The following is a 25653-nucleotide window of genomic DNA, read 5'->3' on the forward strand; positions in this document are numbered from 1 at the left end:
TTTCTTTAGCAGTACTACTTGAGAAAGATTTTGTATATATTGCTTCATTCTTTTGAGTCTTCAGAATAAATTCCTAGGAATTAGGGTTCCTAAATCAAAATTTCAGACTTTTTTACGGCTTGTATTATATATTGCCAGCTTTCCCCCTGGAAAGATGGAACCTGATGTTTTATTTAGTTTTTAATTTTTTAAAATATTTTTATCGATTTTTTTTTTTTTTTTTTTTAGAGCGAAAGTAAGGGAGAGAGAGAGAAACATTGATGTGAGAGAACATCCATCGCTGCCTCCTGCATGTCTTCGTACCAGGAATCAAGCCTGAAACCAGGGCATGTGCCCTGACTGGGAATCAAACCAGCAACCTTATGGTGCATGGGATGATGCCCTAATGCTTTTATTTTAAAGTCTCAGTTTTATTAGTTTTTCTGTGGCAGGTATTTGCCAGCCACATGATAGTTTTCATTAATTTCTTCTTTAGATGCCATGCAGGAATCGCCACAGTAGTGATAATGGGTTGGCAATGGCTCTGTTCTCTCCTCCGAGTTCTCCTGGTTACTCTGGCCTGGACTTAGCAGCTTTGGGGGAGGTGGCTCCCTTTACTGCTTTCTTCCTGTTTTAGTGGAAACCAGGACACCCCTAAACCCAGTAGTGGACAGGGGGATGGGCAGAGGGAGTAGAAGCAGCAAGTGCCACCTCAGGCACACAGGAGGCCGGCTGGAGCCTGTTGCCTTTTCCCCAGGTCTGCCGCTACTGCGACTGTTTCTGAACACCACTTCACACTTCTCTGCAGTGGAGAAAATAAAAGTGGAAAAGTCCCAAGTGTGCTCCTTGCATACAACCAGCATTGTCCTTTAGTGCCAGTTAACATTCTGTTTGATTATGAGCCAGGGATTCTGGGTAGTGGTGAGAAGGCAGTGAAGGGAGACACGTTCCCATCTCACTTACCCCATCCCCTGTCCATGGCCACTCGCTGTTCACAGGGCAGCAGGTCTCAGGGTCAGTCCTCGGAGATTGACCCCAGAGTCCAAGGGACAAAATAATGTTGCACCTTTGAATATACATACTGTTTCTGATCGCACAGATATTCTTCAGTATTTCGTGAAATAATGTAAATTCAGTTACAGCATTTTGTTGATTTAGTGCTAAAGGCTTTAATAAAAGCAGTGCCTTACAGTAGCTTATAGTGTTCATGTACTACAGTTTAAATAAAAATGTATGTGATTAATTGCTTGGATAATATGTTATCATTTTTTGTTCAAAAGCAAAAGAAGTTGGACTAGATGAGTTTTTTCTAAGTGATGATCAGTGAACCCCCAAATTTCAGAGGCCTTAGGGATCCTCTTTGTGGGGCTCTGTGGCCAGGACTTCTGTTTTCAGGGACATATTCATAATGATGCATTTGCACAAAGCATTTGACAACATAAAAGCATTTGAAAACCATTGAAGTAGGTTTTTATTTTAATTCTCTCTACTTATCCTGACAGCCATCTCTGTTTTCTTAAAAAAAATAAAAAAAAGGTTTTAAGGAACTTTATTTATTTTTTATTTTTTTATTTTTAATATATCTTTATTGATTTCAGAGAGAGGAAAGAAGAGGGAGAGAGAGATAGAAACATCAATGATGAGATTCATTGATCGGCTGCCTCCTGCACGCCCCCGACTGGGGATCGAGCCCGCAACCCGGGCATGTGCCCTGACCAGGAATCGAACCCCGATCGCTTGGATCCTAGGTCGACTCTCAACCGCTGAGCCACGCCCGGCCGGGCTTTAAGGAACTTTATAGTAATGTCCGAAATTCTCTGGGAAATTTTTCTTTCCTTCCTTAAGAGACTATGAGGACAAAAGGCAACTAAAGATACGGAAGGGAACCAAAGGCAGGAAGAGATGAGCTTACCATTTTCTAGCAGCCGATTTTGTAATAGCTTCGCCCAGCCTTCGTTTTGAGCTACAAATGCTGGGCAGTTAATTTTATTAATTGACTTTATTAAAATCTTGTACTAAACACTATTTGTGTGACCTGATGGTGGCTGACAACGACCACTTACCACATTTAACATCCTTCTGGATTAGTCATTGGTATTTAATGGGGACATTGTTTGTCATACGGAAATCTAGATTGAGTGGTTTTGATTATGTTTCAGGTGAGTCACCAGACAGACATGCTTTTCTCTCTCTGTGTTTGGGTTCTCAGTGGCTTAGTTTTTCAGCAAAGAGCTGTGCTCCTGTCTGTAGAGGTGGTGCTACAGCTGCTTATTACCAGCCCTAATTCGCAGCAGCCCCTTGCCCGGGTCGAAAGCCCTGCTGCACTGCAAGTTGTATCTCCTGCTGCATGATTATTTAGGTGCCTCATATGTCTTCCCCCTTGATTATACCCCGTGTTGATCCCCAGAGTCTTGGGGTAATTACCTCCTCCCAACCTCCGTGCTCTCCCCTTCCTATAATTAAGGAAAATAATGGCAGGGGGAGCATGGAGTTGACACGCTGGTCGTTGCGTTGCTGCTGCAGGAGAGGGGCATGCACCCACCAGAATCTCCGCAGCACGTCACCACATTCTGCAAAATGTCTTCTCCAACTGGTCGTCTCCATGTGGCCCACTTGTGGCATTGCAGGGGCTGTCTCACAGGCAAATACCCATGACCAATGTCAGAAATCAGAACTGTTCTGGGATTATGTGTTTAAGACTTTGCAAATCCTCTTTTGAACCATGTCCTCCGCCAAGAAATCCTTTAGGGATGGCAGTGACTGCTTGTCGATCTCCTTCACAGTGTTGTTTTTTGTGTGCTTGTGTGTGAGTTCCTATTTAATGCTTCAGAACACACATTTCAAATGTGACAGCCTCCTTTTGAAAATATAAATGTATATGTAAGGCCATATACACTTTTTTTTGTCTTTCAGCACAACACTGAAATCTAATCATCTGTATCATTTTCTAAGTTTTTACTAACTTTCGTGTGCTTTTAAAAATCACATGCGTTTCATACCTTTTGATAGAGGAATTTAAACGTAAAACTTGGTCATTTGCAGCTAATTGTACAGTGCAGACACTGAGGATGTTTAATCTGTTATCAATGGGGTGGCTGGGAGGGGCAGGTTCTACCTTTACAGGCAAAAGGTTATGGTATTTATATCCCGAAATTGAGTTTTCCCTGTAAACAATGGGAGGGGTTAAGAGTTGCAGGCATAGACTTTATTGGCCACCTCTTCTGTCCTAGTGTCCAATGTCACCTCTCTGCTGCTTTCCACAGGGAAAGGCAGGTATGGCGAGGTGTGGAGGGGCAGTTGGCAAGGGGAGAATGTTGCTGTGAAGATCTTCTCCTCCCGGGATGAGAAGTCGTGGTTCAGGGAAACAGAATTGTACAACACTGTGATGCTGAGGCATGAAAACATTTTAGGTAAGTACAAGAATAACTCCCCTCATTAACTTTGTCTAGAAAGAAATAATTTGCCTGCCTTTGCTCTCACTGATTTGGTGTATGTGGATTTGCCAGTCTCTCCTGAAAAGCGATACAGGGATCTTGAGCATTTGTATACTGTTTAATTTTTTAACACGAATTTCTTATTTAAATCTGCAAAGGAGCTAAATTTGAAGGTCCTCTTGACAATGAAAAGGAAATTGTTACTGTTCGTTCTTACTCTGCAGGTCGTTAATTAAACAACAGAAATTTCCTGCATAGTGTTCACTTCCTGGCTTCATTGGTTGTCCTACTTACCCCACACCCTTTGTGAATATTTATTACATGAATCAAACTAAGAAACATCTTTGGACGATTTCCTAGAGATTTGCAGCTCCTAGGGATGTCGTAATTAAATGCACATTCCCTGAAACTAGGCATCATTTTTTTAAAGCCCAGATTTACAGAGGGATTTAGCATACATTTTAATTTGGAAACTAAAGCTTAAAAACATTTGTGAAATATATGAAGAGCTCATTGAAATACTGCTGTGGAAGTATGAAGGGTGAGAATATTCCTTGTGTCCATTGACTTCTCTGTGTTTGAAAAGTTTCTGTAAATGTGTTAATACTAATTACACCCATGATGAATGCTGCCTGGCGTGCCATTTTTTTGTTTTTTAAATATATCTTTATTGATTTCAGAGAAAGGAAAGGAGAGGGAGAGAGAGAGAGATAGAAACATCAATGATGAGAGAGTCATTGATCGAGCCCACAACCCGGGCATGTGCCCTGACCGGGAATCGAACCCCGATCCTGGTGTTCTTTTTATTGGTGGATATAAAGTTCGTATAGCGTTTGACCTGTATAAGATAGATTTGACCATTTCGTGGCTATTGGATTAGGCTTGGCATATGCAAAACTGTTGGCAGAATTTATTTCTATTCTAGTACAGTCGTGTGGGGTATAAATTTCAGTCAGTGACGGACAACATAAACAGTAGTGGTCCCATAACATTATAATGACCGGAAAATTCCTATCGCCCTGACATTGTACCTATGGAAACATTGTAGCACAACACATTACTCACATTTTTGTGTTGATGTGGTGTAAACAAACCTACTGCACTACCAGTCCTATAAAAGTATAGCACATGCAGTTATGTACAGTACGTAATACTTGATAATGAGCACTGTGTTACTGGTTTCTGTATTTACTACACTAGACTTTATCATTATTTTAGAGTGTACTCTTTCTCCTTATAAAAAAAAAGTTTATGGTAAAACAGTATGCCATGTTATGCAAGCAGCAGCCTCATATTTTCTGTGTTTACTGTGTCTCTTGATTGCATCATTTTCTCTTGTGCTTGATTTAATCTCATGTTATTTTATCAATTTAGTGTAGCCTAAGTGTATAGTGTTTATAAAATCTATAGTAGTGTCCTGGGCCTTCACGTTCACTCATCACTCACTCACTCACTCGCTACTCACCCAGAGCAAGTTCCTGTCGTGCTAGCTCCATTCATGTTAAGTACTCTATACAGGTGTACCATATTTTATGTTTTATAACACATTTTTCCTGTACCTGCCTCATGTTTAGATATGTTCAGATACACAAATACTAATGTGTTATAATTGCTGGCAGCATTCAGTACAGTAACATGCTGTACAGGTTTGTATCCTAGGAGCAAGAGGCTATACGATATAGCCTAGGTGTGTGGTAGTCCACACCATCTAAGTACACTGTATGATGTACACACAATGATGAAATTGCCTAACAACACATTTCTCAGAATGTAGATCCCTGTCGTTAAGCGGTGCATGACTGTACTGCAACTTAGTATTAAACCTGAGCCAAGGTATCTGCAAAGAATGGTTTGACAGTTGTCCAAAGCTTTGCTCCAGCAGTATGGTGGTATGTTCCATCTCGAATTTGTCTTACTTTCTGCTGTTGATTTTCCCCCTTCCCTTTGCCCTTGGGCCCTAGCCATATCACCAAATCCTCTTTACCTGTATTGTTCTTGGTCTCTCCTTTCCAATCCGTCTCTCTACAATGAGATATCTTCCACTGGGGAGCTGAGATACTCCTGCACAAAGTATCTTCGATGACTCTCACATTGCTTGCAACAATTGTGACTTCTGGGCCTGGCACTCCAGACTCCCTATTTTGGGTCCAAGGAGTCTCTGAAGCATCCTGTACACATACCCACATGGAGCCACTTTCGATGTTCGCCCTTCCATGGGAGTGCCGTGAGCATTCAGGTTTCTGCGCCTTTGTTCATACTGTTCTTGATCACCTACTACCTCTGTCCTACCCTCCAAACCACACCTTCTTCCATCACAACATCTCAGTTCCCTCCAGTGTCTCCCAGTAGATTTAATTGTGCTTTTCTGCACCTATCACTTTGAACCTCTGCTGTAACTCTTATCACACATTGCCTTGTGTAACAACAGTAATGATGGCAATGGCAAGGATAATGACTAGTTGCTAGCAGTTATGTGCATTTTCCCATTTAATCTTCACCACAACCATAAGAGGGTAGGTACTCTTGTTTCCCCAGTTTTAACTGATGAGGTGACTGAGGTACACAGAAGTTAACATCACCCAGCAGATGGAACAGTGGAGCTGAGAATCACCCTGGGTAGTCTAACTCTTAATAACAGTTCTGTACCCTACTTTGTAGTTGGCTAGATGGTCATATAGTCATAGAGTTGCTTCTCAGTATAGAGTCAGGGTATGAGGTGAAAATTCATCAACAGTCAAAATTACCTTGCAGTCCCTCAATTTTTTTTCTCATACTGGAAAAGAATGAAGTTGTGCAACAGATAAAGCATTGGTTGTATCAGAAGCCGAGCGGTACAAGAAGTACTTTGCTTTAAATGTTAGAATTAGAATTACTCTTAATTGGCAGATGCACATTTGCAAAGAAGCATGGGGGTCTGAGACTCATTGAAGGAAGGGCATATTTGGGCATCCCCTCTCATTCTCATGGAGCTCCCAGGCTCATTGAGCAAAGTGCTCTAGATATTAGTGTGCTATGCAAATAGTCACTTGATCCACGCAGTTATGTTAAATGACCTATGATACCAATCCATTGTACAATGAGGACAAGAATTATTTCCATCGTTTTTGCTTTCACATTCAGCACTGAGGAGAGGACTACACTACACATGGTAGATGCTCAGTAAATATTTATTAGATTGGATTTAATCACAAGGGAAGTTTGAAAGTTACCTTTGCAGTATAACTCATGAGAGAAGTTAGGTTTCCTTAGTGTGATCACAGAGGGCAAAACATTTCCCATTTCTTATTACCAGTGATCCCGGAAATTCTGAATTCATGAGCTCTTTCTACCTTCATCATAATTACAGCCAATGGATTGATCTTACTGTGTAGTCCTTTTAATTGAGAAAGCTTGTAGAAATGCACAACCTCTTTTGTTAAACTTCTTTCCCTGCTTTGCCAGTTTCCTGGATGTAGAGATTTTAAGGCTTTCTGTGATCATTTTCTTCTCTATTAAAAGAGCGTATTGTGTTTTGAATATCAGATCATGATTTCCCTCCTCCCTTGAGTATTGCTAACTCTAGCTTCCCAAAATACATAATTAAATTACAGACACAAATACATAAATACATCGCGCGCGCGTGCACACACACACACACACACACACAAATGCATACACGTAAAGCTCTGGGCCCTCACTGCTCATCTTCCTAATTATACTTGTAAAACAGTATCTTTCAAATGGACTAGTTTGGACTTCAGCTCTTCTTTTTGCTGTGTCTGGTGCAGAAGTCAGCAGATGAGTGAGTAATGGTAGGCTGTGTTGTGCAGTGGGAATTTGGGAAACTGGTTTCTGCTCTCAGCACCATTGAGGCCCTCTGTGTGTGACTTTAGGCCAGAATCGTATATCTCAGTGCATTCTTTTCTTCATTGCTCTCCCAGACCCAAAGAGGTTGAGAATTTTACTCCAAAGTCTTATCTTACACTCTTTTTAAAAAATTGTAAAAAATACAGAACATGAAATTTACCATTTTAACCATACTAAGTGAAATGTACAGCCCAGTGTAACATAGTACTGTTCACGGTGTGTGACAATCACCATCCTCCGTCTTCAGAACCCTCTCCTGCTCTTAAAAGGTACTACCTAACATTTTAATCAGCCATAATTTCTGGGGATCAATGGAGAGTAAAGGAAACTACCCACGAAAGATATTAAATTACAAAATCATTTGGTTTTCATTGAACCCTGGGCTATTTTAATATAATAATAATAACCAACTACTCTTGAACACTTACTATGTGTTAGGCATCATAGGAAGTATCTTGTATCTAATAACCCTTTTATTCTCACAATAACCCTTTAAGGTAGATTATGATGTTATTCATGTCTTATAAATGAGGAAACCAAGGTGGAGATTTTATGTGAGTTGCGTGAGATCACCCAGCTTGGGAAGGTGGAATCAGTGTGGGAACCAGTAGTGCGGCTCTGGGGCCCTACACTCAACACTACGCTCCACTGTGTGGTGGTCTCATTCCTCAGCTACCCAGTGCCTGGTTCCTGGGAGAGTCACCAGTGAGAAGCTCCCAAGGACCACTGATTACTTCACTTAAGACTTTGTGTTTTATTTTAGCTCTTGAGCCTGGGAGGATGACATTGGTTAATAAGAGGCTTTTTGCCCAGCTTACCTACTCTCCCTGTTACGAACCCATCTGGTGGCTGTGCCAGAGTGCCAACATATAGGCACCTATTCAACCTCCACAAAGAGTTGAGCGCTTTGATGCAAAATGCAAATATCTTATAAAAATGCTCTGGCATTTTGAAGAGAATGTAGTAATATAATTCACATCTGAAAGATAAATAGTTTTTTGAATCTTATTTGTTTAAAAGTTATTTTTCCTGAAGGTCTAGAGCAGTGATTTTCAACCTTTTTCATCTCATGGCACACATAAACTAATTACTAAAATTCTGGGGCACACCAAAAATATATTTTTTGCCTATATGACAAAAAATAGGTATAATTTTTATTGATTTACAAAATAATAATAATAGTAATTACCTAACCTTTTCTGCTCTGAAATGACTTTTTAAAAAAATCAGGTGCCTATGCTTGTATATAAGGATTTCTGATACCAAGAATTAACCAATGAGGTGCAACTTTATTATGTGACATGACCATTAAGATGCAATTCTGTTATATGACCTATGTATTTATGGACAGAGCATTTACAGCAGACTGTTGTTGTGTTGGCTGTTGTCATTTCTTTATTTGACAATCTAAGGGAAAAGAGGTCAGTGCTCCTTACTAAATAGTCAGGTATTGCATGTTTTAAAAATTCTGGTGGTACACTGGTTGAAAATTGCTGATCTAGAGCATAATTAATGGGACAGACAAAAATCCTTCCTTAAGACCTAGGGGGCTTAGGGAAGGTGAGAAAATAAAATTTTATTTGTTACTTATTTATTTAATTAAGGGTTGCTCTCCCTCTGGCAGAGAAATCAGTAGAGGCTGCCCAAGTATAAAGCAGTAATTTAATTCTTTTGAGTGATGCTTTTATATTTTGGGCTATTTACTTTTGGGAAAGCCATTAAAGATTAATATGTGATTTAAAATGATAAAGCAGAAACATTTCCTTGGGTAAGAATTACTGATGTATAAGGACACATTTTGATTCAGGTTATGGCCAGCTAAGGGCTCCAGGAGAAACAGCTCTGTGGAGACAAAGACAGACTAGAGAGTGAGAGACTAAGACTGGCTGTAGGACCCGTGTCAGAGGAAGAGGGAGAAAGGAGCAGGAAATCAAAGTGTGGAAATGTTATTCAGTTCCCTTTACAGATGTTCCATGGGTACAAATGTCAACTCATCTTTCTCTAAGTCAGCTTGTTTGGGGGTGAGAGTATGGGTTCTAGAGCCAGACTGCCAAGGACCATTACTGACCTTAATGTCAGGACCTTAACATCAGGGATGTAATCTGCCTATTTCATGTGGTTATTGGAGGACTGCATGTGAAGTGCTTGGCACATTGTTAGCACTCAGTAATTAATAGCTGCTTCCAGTGTTGACGATGCTGGTCAAATAGAAGACCTTTCTTTGTTTCCAGAGCTACCTACGCAAGGTATGGTGTACTAAGACAGCCAGCACCAAACTTGGGGTCTGCTGCAATGTAATAGCTTTGTGATTCTTGGCATCTCCCAGCAGCAACTTCATTATTTCTCGAATGAGTATAGTGATATGTCTTACTGATCTATTAAGGAAAATCCCATGAGAAAATATATGTGAAAGTGATGTAAATTTTCACAAAGTACTATGTGATGGTAAGACATTTTATGCATTTTTTTTTTTACTTTACACTTTAGCAAGTCATTTAATTCTTAAGCCATATCTGCCTTTTAAAAAAATTTTATCTTCTATTTATATGTCCCAAACTTTATTATCCATATGTTCATATATATGATATATATAACATACTATATGTTATAATAAATACATATATTATAAAATGTTATAATATACAGGGTGAGGCAAAAGTAGGTTTATGGTTGTGAATATGAGAAATAGTTTATTCTTGTGTTATTATTTATTAATTATTGTATTTCCATATGAACAACTGTAAACCTACATTTGCTCCACCCTGTATACTGTAGTATAGATACATAATATATATATGTTCCATATAATATATATATTAAAAGCACAGCAGTGCTTTTCCAGCATTAGTCTTCTCTATATAAAATATAGAAAGATATTAATATAAAATATATTCAGAGGAGTAATGCTAGAAAAGCACTTCAGTAGCAAGAGACAAGCACACATATCAAAATTTACTCCATAGGTTAGGAAGTGCCTCTGACTTCTGTCGTTCATTCATGTGCTCAAAAGTCCCCACAAAATATCTAGAAAAGTTTCTTCCTATCTCTTTATCTATGTCTGTCAATTTTCACTTCTCTTCAAGGCCAGTTGTCACTTCCTGATGGAAGCCTATTGGAGCATCTGGTCTGAATTATTATGATTCCCTAGCCTGGGCTCATCGTGCCCTTTGCAGATATATATTATAATACTTTTCACAGCATGTTGTAATTTTTTCCTTTTTATATGTCTTCTTTTCTAGCAAACACTGTTATCTTGAGTTTCCTGTGTGATTGACAAAGAGTGCCATAGATGTTTGTTATATTCATTGGTTCCTTTTTTTATTTGATGAATCTCACTCATTTAACATAAACTGACCCCTTTATTTTACAATTGAGGATAGAGACTCCAAAGAGCCTAAATGAGTTGTTAGTATTACACAGCAAATCATAGGCAGAGTCAGGACTAGAACACAGATGTCTAGGTTCCAGGTTTCTGTTCTTTTTGGGTAATGATGAATAATTTGTGCTTGGAATATCAGTGTGTGAAGAGTTTGGCACTATCATTATGGGTAAGCACAAAAAAATATTTCTATTTGAATCTTAATGCAATGTAAAATATTTTTAAAAGGATTATTTTACCATGGAAATGAATATGAAATTTTCCTATTCATTAGCAGTACCCTTTTTAGGGATAAATACTGTAATTTTTCTTTGTTGATACTTCTGTAAACCTCCTTTCATGGCAGTTGGTTAGTTTAATTATTTTTTGTTATAAATGATGTCTACTGTGTGGGTCATTATTTCTGGATACTAAAAGCTATAATGTAGAATTCTCACATTTGTTTAATTTTGTTCTTGCTCTCTCTAGGTTTCATTGCTTCTGACATGACATCAAGACACTCCAGTACCCAGTTGTGGTTAATCACACATTACCATGAAATGGGATCGTTGTACGACTATCTTCAGCTTACTACTCTGGATACAGTTAGCTGCCTGCGAATAGTGCTGTCCATAGCTAGTGGTCTCGCACATTTGCACATAGAGATATTTGGGACCCAAGGGAAACCAGCAATTGCTCATCGAGATTTAAAAAGCAAAAACATCCTGGTTAAGAAGAATGGACAGTGTTGCATAGCAGATTTGGGTAAATTTTTACAAATATTTTTTAATTTCTGTTTTCACTTTTGTTGTATTCCCATGTTAACAAGGTTGCCTCCTTTCCCTGCCAGCATTTTGTTGTGAAAAATTTCAAGCATGCAGACAAATTAAAACAACTTCATAGTAAACAACTGCTTCACAACCACCTAGATTCTCCCATTAATATTTTACTGTTCTTAAGCTTTATCACATATCTGTGTATTCCCTATTCATAAATCCTTCTTAATCTTTGATAATTTCAGTGTAAATTGCAGACAAAAGAGCTCTTCCCTTCAAAGACTTCAGCATGCATACCATTATATCATTCTCTAGAGTTCATTATTTGTTTTTTATAGGTAAAATTTTTAAATTTCATGGGAAATGCACAGATCTTAAGTATACACTCTCAGGGTTTTGGCAAATGCTGTAAAATTCAAATCCATATCGAGACACAGACTTTCCCATTATTTTAGACCGTCCCCTCCTGCTCTCGCAGTGAGTCCTTGCCCCAGCCCTCTCTGAAAGGCCACCATACTGTTGCATTTTGATTTTACAACCCTTTACTCAAGTAGGTGCGCACAGACAGCATATGGAATGTGTTTGTCTTAAAAATAGTTAAAGTTATTCTTCTGTAACCAGGGCAAAATTATCAATCAAGAAAGAGGAAAAAAAAATCCCTGAACCAGTTTACCATTTTCCCTGCTAGGATATCTCATTCTTACGGTGTTAAGGTAATGCTTAGTGTAGCTTTAATTACATTATAAGTAAGGTTATTTTTATTTTTTAGTGACATTGTATATGAAGCCATATTCACCCTAGACCCCTGAAATATTGGCTGAATAACTGCTAATGAGAACTGAATAGTAATATTAGGTATTCATTTCAGTGGACAATAGATGTCCTCACTCAAATTGATTAAAAATGGTTTATATTCATATCATTGTAGTTACTGGTAGACTGATAAAGGTGTAGACAATATTATATAAATGACAAAATTTATTTTTTGGTTTTAAACACAAGGATTTGGCATGTCAGGGAAATTTATTTCTTTTGAATCACTTAAAAGTCTTTTCTTTCACATTGTGAAATCATTTTACAATGTTTTCCAAGTATGAGAAGAAAAATATTTAGGACAGCCCTGAAAGGGCATGGCCCTAATGGTTCCTGTGCGCAGTGTTAGTTGTGGTGTTGGAGACTTTATGGCTGTGCCATGGCTTTTGGAGCCAGGGTGATGGGTTTCCTAGTTGTTCACTCTGTATTTCTATGCAGGCCTTTTCATCTGTCTGTTTATGTGCCCTAAGAGCTGGCCTGCTTACACTCTGTGCAAAGGTGGGAGGCTTAGCAAGGGGACCTCAGTGTTTGACGCTGTGCACTGAACTTACGTATTACTTGAAATTTTCATGATAGTGTGCTTATGTATTGTTCATGTTAGTAAATCAATTATGTCTACCTCACAGGATTCTTCTAAGATTCAGAAATTATTATAAACATTTGGGAAATAAAAGCATTTAAATGGTAGCCACAGTTACAGTTCAGTGGTCTAGGGAAGATGGACAAATTGGGTTTGGTTTATGGGACTTGGTGGGGAGGCAGTGAAAGGAGTTTTGCAGTAAGTTTAATTAGTTCATTCTTCAGCTACATTTCTTTTAGATACATGGATTTGTGCAGAAATCTGTGTACAGGGGTCATTATTCCTGGGAGTAGATCCACAGTACAGGAGATGGCGCCTGTAAGATCACACTTTGAATGTAATTTTTACTTTATACACAGCAATTAAGGATCACTTGTTAGAAATCATGCTCTATTAATACTGCAAAAATACCAGTATTCTAGCAAAAATACTCATATTCTTTTTATTTTTCTAACTTTTTATTATAAAATATTCAAACATACAGAAAGGTTGAAAGAAAAGTACAATGATCATTCATATCTACAACACCTAGATTTAACAACTGTTAAAATTTTGCCATATTTTGTTTATCTATATGTGGCTGTGTATATATTTGCTAATTCACTTAAAAATAAGTTGCAGGCATTACAACATGATTCCCAAATACTTCATAATGCATCCCCTAAAAATACTTCAAAATATATCTCCTGCATAATCACCGTATAGTACACCCACAAATTAATGATAATTCTTTAATGTCATTTAATTTAATAAAATGATTTAATATCATTTAATTTTCAGTTTTTTTGCAAATAAGAATTCAGCCAAGGTTCACACACTGCATTTGGCTGTTTTGTCTTTTTATTTAGTTTAATAATTATCTACTACTGGGTAACAAATTACCTCTAAAATTTAGCAGCTTAAAATACTACAAATGTATTACCTCACACAGGCCTCTGAGGGAGGATTTGGGATGACTCAGCTCTCTGGTTCTTCCTCGGGATCTCAGGGGGGTAACAGTCAAGCCGTCTGTCAGGGCTGCAGGCATCTGAAGGCTTGATCGGGGCTGGAGGAACTTCCAGGCTGGCTCACTCACATGGCTGTGACAGGTGGTCTCAGCTCCTCAACATGTGGGTCTCTCCACGGGGCTGTCCCCATGACACGATGGATGAGTGAGCTGAGGGAACAAATAGGAAGCCATAGTCATAATGCTTTTTATGTCCTAATTTTGAAGACATACACTCAGTTCTGCCAACTTCTGCTTGATAGTCCAGCCCACACTCCAGGCATGGGGAACTGAGCTTCACCTCTTGAAGATGTTTCAAAAAACTTGCGGCCTTATTTTTAAATCACCACAGCTAGTTCCCTGCTCCATTTAAACTGCACCTTTTTGATATTGTTAATTTTGACTCTTTGGTACTGGAGATGGTGGAGGGGCACATATGATTTGGGAAATGTTCCCAGTGGCCACAGAATCTTGGGGTTGATGATAAAAATAAGGGAAAGGGGAACCGTCTGATTTAATCTAATGCAGTTCCCGATACCTTTGCTGGTTATCAAGGCTGATAACATATGTGCTCTCTCCCTGGCATTATACGGCATCATGACCCCACACATCTAGAGCCATGGAGTAGGAAGAGAAGCATCCTCCATAGATGCCTTGAGGGATCCCCAAAGGATCGTTGGGTTAAAGGTTTACAGGGGCTGCTTGTTCCACTTTGGCATTTTTCATTATTTTGAGTGTTACAAGAATCCTTTCCAGTTGGTCTGCATATACATCAAAAAGTAATTCCATTTGCCAGTAAGCCATGCACGTATCTGTCTAATCCCCTGGTCTGTGAAGAGTGCCAGGTCTCTCTAATTGACTGAGAAATTCTGAAATGAGTCATGGTTTTAGGAAAGTGCTTCAAAACCATTTAACACGAAAATTGTGCTTTGAATTGCAGTCCAGTTTAATGTTCTCTGTACACGTGACTAAAGAGAAAGGCCTGTGGTTAGGTCAGCGTTATTGTCCAGGTGAGCAGCTGGTCATTTAGGGATGGAGCGGCCCTTTCTGTAGTGATAAATTATCTCGAATTCTCTGTCTTCCACTCTGTGAAATTTGTGATTGCAGTGGGAGCTATGCTGGAGCTTGAGAGTGTAATTTGCTTCTTGTTAAGCCACTTTGAGGCTCCCATTTAAGATGTGAACCTGTTTTTCTGTGGACTTCAAACACCAGCCTCATCTTGGTTTGGTATATTAGTTCATTATGTACCTAGAACTTTATGTCTCAGACATTCATATGTGTGTTAACCTAACAGCGTCAGAATGTTTCTGACAACAGTCCATTGTCCTGCTCTCACAGAAGCCATCACAGTGGGCACTCCACAGGTTACTCTGGGTGTAATGCAACAGTGACCCAGGTACCACAAGAGGGTGCTTGTGATTGGGGTGGCTTTAAAATTCATGGGCAACTCTCTGAGAAAGGAAGTGAGCTGATGGACACTGTTGTCTTCTTCCTCTCAGGCCTGGCAGTCATGCATTCCCAGAGCACCAATCAGCTCGACGTGGGGAACAACCCAAGAGTGGGCACCAAACGGTATATGGCCCCTGAAGTCTTGGATGAAACCATCCAGGTGGACTGCTTTGATTCTTACAAGAGAGTCGACATTTGGGCTTTCGGACTTGTCTTGTGGGAAGTGGCCAGGCGGATGGTGAGCAATGGTAGGTATCTGATCAAATACAATATCGTCCTTGTTCAAGTCCTGTTGATTCTGCTACCCTCTAAAGGGCAAAAAGGATATTTAAGTCCACGTCGTTCCTTGACTCCTAGTCAAGCTGCCAGCATCTATATTTGACTTATGACTGGTAGGCATTGTATTTTAACTGCACAAGAGGAAATGATGGTTGAAAAACAATATTAGCTATTCCTTGTTTTTTTCTTTTGATTAGTCCATATTCCCTCCCTCCCTTCCTTGCCCCCCCCCCCCCCCCCCCATTCTGCCTTCTTCCTATCTTCTCTCCTTTGCTCTTCTCACAGGTGAGGTTTAACGTGGGAAGAATGCTCAAGTAAATCTCAGGGCAAATTCTGCTATTTTAGATATTTTTACCTAAGTTTAGATTATTGAGAAAAGGCTCAGGTTGTACTTTCAGATTCATTCCTTTGTAAGAAGCAGGCTGTATAAGTGAAGCTGAACTTCAGGGAGCCCTGAGTAGGTAGCTTTTGCTGGTACACTTGGAAGTAAGTTTTATGAAATGGTGTTGCCTTGGCAATTAGGGAAGCATATATCAATCATTTTTACCAGCATCCCCTACAATAAATTCTTACTCTTGTCTTTCATGTGTCCAAATCAGCCACAAATACTTTGTTGAACTTTACTTCAACTACATTGTATTCCGAAAGCACTGAGTATACTCTTTTCAATTAGCACGTGCCCCATCTACCCACAAAGTGGTTATTAAAGCAGAATCTTTTATATCGACTAAATCAACCTCTTGACAACTAGAAATACCTTCCCAACTGGGAATCTTATTTCACAGAGGAGGTGTCTGGAATTGTCCCAGGAAAACAGAAGATGGTGCCATATATTTAGATTAATATCCCTCTCCAAAAGATAGTTCACCCTCCTGTGACCAGTTGGAATCTTGAATTTGAAATATGAAAAAAATATTGTGCAAAGTCTAGAACACCTGTGCTCTATCCCACCATCCGCTTATATTTTCTTATAAGGACTGAGACTGAGATTCTTGGGGCAATCATAAGTTTCATGACTATACAGCCAGAGAATGGGAAGTTCTGAGAGGGAGGGGGATCAGGGTAACTTAATATAGTTTTAGTGTGCAATAATTAAGATTGGCATGCCTTCATGGTAGGTTTTTCCCCCCCTAGCAGCAGAGTATTTGCTTTTAACAAAGTCTCTAAGGATATCAAAGCTAATGTTTCAGATTAAACATAAACATACATGCAATGTAACCTGACAGCTCTTTTAAAGTAATTTAAAAAAACACACAAAAAGAATCACGAACATTTTCTTGGTAATTATTTCTCAATCATTGAGAGCTACTGACTTGCATTTTGTGCCATTCAAGCGCCTTGAGAATTGTTTGCAACAGAGACTGTTTTGCTGATTTATACAGTTCTGAACTTTGCCTGAAATTGCGCATTGACTTTATTTCCCCCTCCTCCTCCCTGATCATTCTTGAGCTCCTTGGAACTGAAAAGCTAATTCTGATTAGTTTATCTTAACAGAAATCTTAGAGAAGGATCCAGTGTCATAATCAACCATGTGATGGGGAACTTGCCCCAAACTAAGAGAAAGCTAATATTCCAGGGCCTGGATGGGAGCAGTCCAGCTGTGGGTGTGCTGGAGCGGTGCCAGGCGAGCCTCGGAGATGGAAGCCGAGCTCAGCAGAAACTTGGGATTTGGGCTGTGTAAGAACTCATGTTGCAAACTCATTCCCTGTGTCACAGGCATAGACCCAAAGCACTTTTTTTTTTTTTGCTATCATCATTTTTAAAAAATTTATCTTTATTGTTGAAAGTATTACAGATTACCCTTTTCCCCCCATTGACCCCCTTCAGGCCTTCACCACACTATTGTCTGTGTCCATGGGTTATGCATATATGCATATAAATTCTATGGTTAATCTCTCCCCAACCACCAAGTGGAAATTAGCATCTCTGTTTAAAGTGTAGCTCAACAAATGGTAGTTTGCTCAATCTATCCCATGTTTAAAATTATTTTTGGGAGAAAAAAAAATGATGACGGGTAGAAGAGAATATTTTGGTTGTTGTTTTTGATTTATCGATCTTTCTCATACGTCATCATTTAAGTTGTTTTCTTGGTTCCTAAAATTTTGTGGCTTAAGCTTCTAGAGTTGTGTGGTATGGTTTGATTTTTAGGTGGAGCTAAGGATATATCATGTCTCGTTGGAAATCAGCTGCTGTCCCTTGGTAATGACTAATTTGATATTTTCCTTTTTTTTTCTTTATAAATATTCATGTGCTCGCATGCACTCCACATATACACGCACAAACAGAGAAATGTTTAAACTTAGACTTGAGAGTGTTCTGGGCTGCTTACAAACCTGTTTTGTTAATATTAACATCTTAGTCGTTACTACCAAAATAGAAAGAAATGAGTAGAGTAGAACAGAAGTAAGAAAAGTGTTGCTCTTCTATTCCAACATTCATGTTTCTTGTCACCTCTTTTTTATGCATATTTTTTGACTTAGTTATAATCATAGTCTAGATATAATTCTGTATCATCTTTTTTATTTGTGTTTTTTAATGTTGTTAAATGATCTACTTTTATTTTAAATGGTCACATGATATTTTATTAACCATTTCCATATTGCTAGACATCCTGTCTCCTCTGTTTGAGGCCTAAAGTAGACAGCTTTGTTCATTTAACTTTTTCACTTGGGGAATTAATTTTTAATCTGAAAAAAAGTAGCCTTAATAGGTCAGAGAGTATGGATGTTTTTATGGCTTGACACATATTGCCAAATTGCTTTCCATAAGAGTTGTACTAATTCTCATGTTCCCACTCAGCGCAGGATGTCTTGTACATATTTTACCTTCTTACCAGCTTTAGGAACTGTAATTAAAAGGATATATATTTTTGAAATTATTGCATATATAATATGCCTCATTTAAGTGTATGAATATCTTCTCTTTGGAAGGTCATTATAATTATGCATCCTTTGAGTTCCTGAGGCCATTATAAAAACTGATGACCAACTAGTGCTCCTGAAGCAGTATGATCCTCAAGTGGACCATGAATATAAAAATATGTCGCATTTGATAATTTTATTGGGATTTTTACATTTATTGGCTACTCATAATAGACTGAATGCTGTTTCCGTACAGGACATGAGAGTTAAGTCCATTTCACATCTGAAAATTTCTCAATAGTGTTTTTTGCATTTTACTTTTTGTGTTTAGCTTGACACTGAGTTTGGAATTGGTAGGAAGGAAAACGGTTTTCTTACCTTTACCATGTGAATTTTTTATATGTATTTAAGGAGTGTGCATCAGAATCACCTAGAAACAGAGTGCTGGCCCATCTCAGAGTTCTTGACTTAGTTAGGTCTAGGGTTGGATGAAAATTTCCCTTTCTAACAGGGCCCAAGGGGATGCTGAAGCTGCTGGGTCAGGGCCTGGACCCCTGAGAGATATCTTGTTGAAGTAGAACATGTTAAATCCGTTTCCCAGGCCAGGAAGTGAAGACTGCCCCCAGGATGCCAACAGAGCCTGTGGGAGCAGCATGCCCATGCCTTGTGTCCTGATCCTTTAGGTGAAACTTGTGTTCTCTCTCAAGCTCAGGGGTCCACTTCTCCCTTAAGGGTTTTAGGCCTTAACCTTTTTTCTAGGTTTTTGCTGCTTCTCAGTGCAGTGTGAGGAAAGAACTTTATGTAGGGATTCGGTAGATAAACGGGAATATTGTAACTGTAGACTTGTGCCAGTTAGCTGTGGTCTGATCAGAAACATCTAACAGCCCCTTCCAGACATCCCTCAGCACGTGCCCTCCTGAGTTTAGAAGTCCTTTCTCTTAGCTTCAGCCTTTGGTGGTAGACCCTGTTTAGATCCTTGTATGCAGAAACTTCATAGTTGTGTTGCTCTGACACTGTGGTCATCTGCTCATGGATTTAAAAACGAAATAAAATAATTTTTACTGTCCATCGTCCAGCACATCTTTGCCTATAGCGTCATCCGAGCAGCATGAGCCTCTTACCTTTATGGGGCGCACAGTCTACTGTATATTTTAACACAGGGTTTCATTGTGATTTAAATGTCATATACATTTTTCATTTCTGTGACAGATACACTTCACTATTATCAACCCAGTTATTCTTCAAAGGACCCAGAGAAAGTCCAGTGCTAGGGTTCCCATCAGAATGTACAGTAGAATTTTTGAAAAGGCATTGTGTACCCAGATGGTACAGGCAAACACATTAAAAAATAGGACACATCCATTCCTTTATCGTGTTTGGTCGCCACACACACTGTAGTGTATTTCTGTCTTTCCTTGCTGTGTTTGCCCTTAGGGCCAGGGCACTACCCGTGGACACACATGAGGTGGCACCCTCTGTGTAGTTGCTCAGAGCTTCTCCCCAGCTGGCCAGAGGCAGTGAAATGTAATCATTGACAGGCTCTGAAGTCATACTCTCTGACTTGATAACTTACATAAGTTTTCTCACCCAAAAAAATATTGACAATAATAGTATTCACTTCAAAGAGTTCTGATGATTACATGAGATAACGTATGTGAAGCACCCAGTGCGTGTCTGGCATATGGAAGGTGCTCCATCACACAGCCACGGGTGGTGTTGCTATTCATCGGGAACGAGTGAGTGATGGAGGCCGCTTGTGTGCTAGCAGAGCTCGGGTGCCCTTTCCCCACCTCTCTCTGCGCTAATCCTTCACTTGGACACTGCATATGTTTCCCCCTTAGTGCCCACAGGAGGGCTTTGTGGACACACACTTGTTTCACTGTTACTGGCTTTGATTATTTTGTGATGCAATCCAGTGTTAAAATGAGTCAAAAAGGATTTGTATCTCATAGGAAAATTTTTGCTTGGCTCAGTGGTATCTCTTTATGGGGTGGGCCCTAGGAAATACTTGTTAATAAGCTTAAGTTTGGCAATTTAGAAGTCCTCAAATAAGTTTTTATAACTTATTTGGCAGAACACATGAGCTGAACTCATTTAGCAGTTAGACTAGACCTGAATTAATATGCACCTGTCTATAGCCTTTATTTCATTTAATGTGACTATTCATGTATTTCACTGCAGAAATATGTTTGGTTATGGGGCATTTCTCTCAGTCTGCAGGGTATCACATAAAGATAGCATGTGCCTCTTACTACCTTTGTAAAATGTAAAAAGCTCCAAATTCTGAAAACACACCTAACCTCAAGGGTTTGGTTAGAGGAGTAAGGATATACAATCAGTATTCACTTAACTTATATGTATTTGGTGTCTATAATATGCTAGGTATAGTGTTATGCTCTGGGAAACAGTTGAGAAAAAAAAGAAATATCCAATTTAAAGGCGCTCACATTTTAGTTGAACAAATTACTATAAATTAATAGTATAAACCACTATGGTTGAGGTGACGGACTGCAGGGTGACGGACTGCAAGGTAACACTGAACTTGTCCAGGGACCTGGAGTTGTGGAAGCAAAGTGCAAGGATCACTCAGAAGACAGAAAGCATGAGTCATAAATGAGATGACTAGGAGCTACTCAGTTGGACAAACTTGGGAGCATGTGCAGGAAGAAATGAAAAATAAAATCACACGATGATGACGATTGCTGTCCCAGGCAAAAGGAAGAGCTGTGGGGAGTCATAAAGATGTCCTATTGCTGCAACTGTAAGTCATTCCTGTGGCTGATGCCCAGGTGTACGCAGGAAGACAATGGTGTGGAATGGTTGTTACTGGGCAATGAGGACCAACCATCCCATGGGCAATGCTGGTGGAATCCACATAGAGGAGGGACAAAGGAGCTTTTCCCTTGATTTTCTCCTAGAGATATATTGCTGGAGACAGAGGCATATGGTGGAGGGGAGGACCTGAAGCAGAGAGACCTACAGGTCCCGGATGCAGCAGGCAAGGGGGTATGAAATGGGGGCCTTGGTCTAAGGCCTTGGGGAAGATTGCGAGAAAAGCCTTGTTTCTGGAGACTTGCATTTTAGAAAGACCTCTCTGGCATGTTATGCTTTTTGAAGTACTATCTAGGACTTTTTTGTCTGTGCATCAGGTTCGGGATGTATACTTGAACAGTGTTAGAAGTTAGTCATGGCAGTAAGGGGTTTACGTGCAGCCAAGCAGCAAATTAATAGTAGGGGTATTGGTGGGTAAAGATGTATTTGCCCCAGAGAAGAGAAAACTTTCAATTAGACATACTCCCGGAAAAAACGATTGTATAATTCAGATACACATGCCAAAAGTTGCGGGGGAGTAGGGAATGAATAATGTCTCTGATGCCTTTCTTGTGGCCCTTTGAGTCACACCAGCAGCTTGACAAGGAAAAGCAAGGCTTGGCTCAGCGCCCGTTTCCCTGACCAACCACGTAAGAGCTGCTCTTCCCTGCATTCCTGTATCCTTTGTAGTTTGTACCACTCATTTGGCACTCGAAGTGCTTGGTGTTTTTAGTCACTTTTCCAGAATTCACAGGGTCCTCTTTGCTGGCTCACGATTCGGCAGATTGTTCATTGGGTCCTGTCTTTAAAGGACTTAGAGTTCACTTTTTTTGCCTGCCCACCCAGATGGTTTGTCACGTTCTGGCAGAAACCAGGAACAGTTGTAACTTCCTAGCTAACAACACAAGTCATTTCACAGTCTGGCCTTGACCTGTCCTCTTCACCACCCATGTGCGCCTGATTCCAGCCAAGATTTATTTCTGGCTCTGAGGATGAGTGTCGCTTGTAATGCCTTGTCTTTGCCCCCCCACCTGGAATGTCCCCTCTCTGTGGAGCTTTCTCTTCCCCACCCTCTTCTCTGCCTTGAACACTCAATGTCTTCCTTTGTCTGCCCAAGCCCTAGCTTCTGCAGAGGTTACTCACATGTCCGTGACACCTTAATAAACCACACAGGTGTTTTCTTCCCTGAGTCCCGCCGAGCACCATGTCCCCGCCCCTTCTCCCCGCCCCTGCCTCTCATGCTACTGTGTAATTTATTTATTTTTCCCTCGTCTCCCTTTTCCTGCTGCTCATCATCCACATCACATCTTTTTCATTTTTGTATCCCTAGTGCCGAACATAACCTCTCGCACACACAGTTTAAGGGATCAGAATGGTTACCGAGTAAATTTAGGAACCAACAAGTAAAAATATAGTGAGGATTTCTAATCTGGCTTTGCCTCTTAAGATATAAAGTAAGTAGTGAAGCGAAAAAAATTGAGGCTTTTAAAAATAATAATTGTTATCTAAGAAAAACAGAGTGGGGCTTGTCCTGATCTTCCGCTAGATGTTGAGTTCCTTGAGAACCAAGAGCATGTTACACTTTTGTCACTCTCAGTATTTAACATGGTGTCCCACACACAGTAGGTCCAGAATGTGCTTCATATTGATTGAAATAATTGCTTTCCTTCATCAGAGAGTTTCACACAACGGCCAGAGTTTAATCCCAGGTGTATTTTATTCTGTAGAAGCATGACCAGTGTCAGATGGAAACAGTCAACAAATTGACCGATGGCTGGAGAAAGAGGCATGACTAAGTCCCAGGCCTAATCAATTAGATGGTCTTTCTTTTTAAACTTAGTACCTTTTGTTAAACACAGGGCATTTAATAAGGTTAAAATATGGTAAATATAAATGTAAGGAGAAACTTCAGCTTTGTGTAGTGAAATTCATTGTTGGGTATCGCTAGGTCTCGCATTTTAAAAATCCAGCCATACTTTTTTCTTTTGCATTTATAGGAAAATCCAACTAGCGTTACTGTTCACATTTCCAAAAACCTTCCCAAGCTAGACAGGCAAATTACCCCAAATAGCTGGCTATTATGCTAGATTTTTTAAAAAGGAATTAAACCAGGCTACTAAATATTTTCTCTTTCAGAAAAATTGAGAGATGGGGAAGGGCATATCTCTTATGTTTTCTATAAATTAATGTGGCCCTTGAAAAGGTAGAAATTATCTTGCAGGGCCATGTCCAGTGTTATTTTGTGTGGTGTCTGTTAGTACTGAAAATAATTAAACTATGCCTATTTATGCTCCCTGCGGTCCTTACAAGAGAAGCAGGTAAGGTCTCAGAGGTGAGCCGGCCCCAGTCATCTTCTGTGAACATGGTTTATACCTAATATGAGCTCTTTATGATTTGCCAGGAAAGATTTTTAATTCATGAACTGAAATACATTAAAAACGCAGCTATGCACTGTGGAAAAGTTAGACAGTAGTATCAACTAGAAATTTATTTTTACATAATTAGAATACATTCCATTTAAAAAATAATCTCAGTTGGATCTGCGAAGTTTAAGGGAAAAAATCTAGTATTTCTTTAACAGAGGCTCCTTATCATGGCTAATCTTTTGTGTAAAAAAGTTGTATTTATATGGGATTTGTAAGAATTTATCCTCACTCTCAAGTAATTTAATTTCTTTGATAAATGTAAAGGGAATTGAAGCTATTCAGGTGGCTTGTAGGAAGTAGGAAAACTTAATTATAACTTTCCTCACAGCCTCTTCCTGTCTTCCCCAATGTAGGAATAGAAAGTTACCTAGAGGAAGGGAAAAGGGCAGTAAATCGAGCAATCCACTGTCTGCATTGTTGAAACCTTTGATGATGGAAGGAAAGTAATGGCTTTCTTTGGTTTTGTCTATATAAGGGGAAGAATCAATTTTCTAGTTCCAAATGATGAAGTTTTTTAAATTAAAAATAATAAACGTACAATATTATATTAGTATCGGTTGTACATGGTGACACAACATTTATATACCTTACTGTGTGTTCACCACGATGTGACTAGTACCCATCTGTCACCGTACAGAGTTATTACAATATTACCGACTGTGCTCCCTGTGCTGCACATTCCTGCATCCCCGTGACTCATTTATTTCGTAACTGGAAGTCTGTACCTCTTACTCCCCTTCACCTTTTTCTCCCTTCCACTCACCTCCCTCTTCTCTGGCAGCTCTTAGATTGCTCTCTGTATCTATGAGTCTTTCAGTTTTGATTTTTAGATTCCATGTATAAGTGAAATCATACGGTATTTGTCTTTCTCTGTCTGGCTTATTTTATTTAGTATAATCCTCTCTAGGCCCATCCATGTTGTTGTAAATGGTAAGATTTTATTCTTTTTATTACTGAAAATTATTGGATTGTATATATCTTACTTTCATCCCTTCATCTATCAATGGATACCTAGGTTGTTTTCATATCTTGGCTATTGCAAATAATGCTGCAATGAATAGAGGGGTGTGCATATTGTTTCGAATTTGTGTTTTGGATTTCTTTGGATAAATACTCCGAAGTGGAATTGCTGAGGCATATGGTAGTTCTACTTTTAATTCTTTGAGGGACCTCCGTACTGTTTTCCATAGTGGCTTTACCAACTTACAATACTGAGGGTTCCTTTGTGCTGACTTTGGGTTTTGTTTGTCCTTCAATTTCTAGTTCCTTTAGGGGTAAAGTTAGATTGCTTATTTGGGATTTTTCTTGTTTCTTGAGTTAGGCCTGTCTCCCTATGAACTTCCCTCTTACAACTTCTTTTGCTGTGTTCTATAGATTTTCAAGATTTGTGCTTTTATTTTCATTTTTCTTGAGATTTTTAAAATTTCCTCTTTAATTTCTCGTTTGACTCACCCATTGGTTGTTCAGTAAGTTGTTTAGTCTACACATATTTGTGTTTTTTTTCCAGTTTTCTCCTTGTGATTGATTTCTAGTTTCATACCATTGTGGGTTAGAAAAATATACTTGATATGATTCCAATCTTCTTGAATTTATTAAGGCAAATTAGTTGCCTCCACATGTTATTAGGGAGTTTTTCCTTTTTTAAATTCTGCTACTGTTCCTTCATTTGGACCATATTCCACTGTCCTCTCATTTTGTTTGACTTTGTGTTTGTTTCTGTGAATTAGAACAGCTATCTCTCTCTGTCTTGAAGGAGTGGCCTTGTGTAGAAGAGATGTCGGTGTAGACTGCACGTGTCAGGTGGTTTTGGCAGGACAGCTGGAGCCGAAGAGGCCATGTGTGGCACCTGGGGCGACAGCTGCCTGGGGCTGCAGTGGGTTCCAGTAGCACCCTGGAAGTCCACTGGCTGTGGCCGCAGCAGTGCTGGCTGATGTGGCTCAGGGCACTCGTGGAGGCCTTACAGGCCAGCTAGAGCAGCTAGACTGAGCGCATGCCTGTGCTATCTAGGTGGTAGGGGAATGTAAACTGTGGTGCGACCAGGCACGTCCAATTCTAG

At 39.5% G+C, this 25653-nt stretch overlaps 1 protein-coding gene across 2 annotated transcripts in view; it reads left to right on the plus strand.

Annotated features, from left to right (window-relative positions):
- The window catches only part of ACVR1 (activin A receptor type 1), a 121638-nt gene that overhangs the window by 92576 nt on the left and 3409 nt on the right, over window positions 1-25653 (plus strand). For both annotated transcript variants that reach the window (XM_087819842.1, XM_087819841.1), the window contains exons 7-9: window positions 3243-3389; window positions 11107-11382; window positions 15271-15468. In XM_087819842.1, coding sequence (XP_087675968.1) covers window positions 3243-3389; window positions 11107-11382; window positions 15271-15468 — 621 coding nt within the window. The remainder of the gene's footprint in view (window positions 1-3242; window positions 3390-11106; window positions 11383-15270; window positions 15469-25653) is intronic.

This window comes from Miniopterus natalensis, chromosome 8, assembly GCF_054644295.1.
Source record: "Miniopterus natalensis isolate mMinNat1 chromosome 8, mMinNat1.hap1, whole genome shotgun sequence".
NCBI lineage: Eukaryota > Metazoa > Chordata > Mammalia > Chiroptera > Miniopteridae > Miniopterus > Miniopterus natalensis.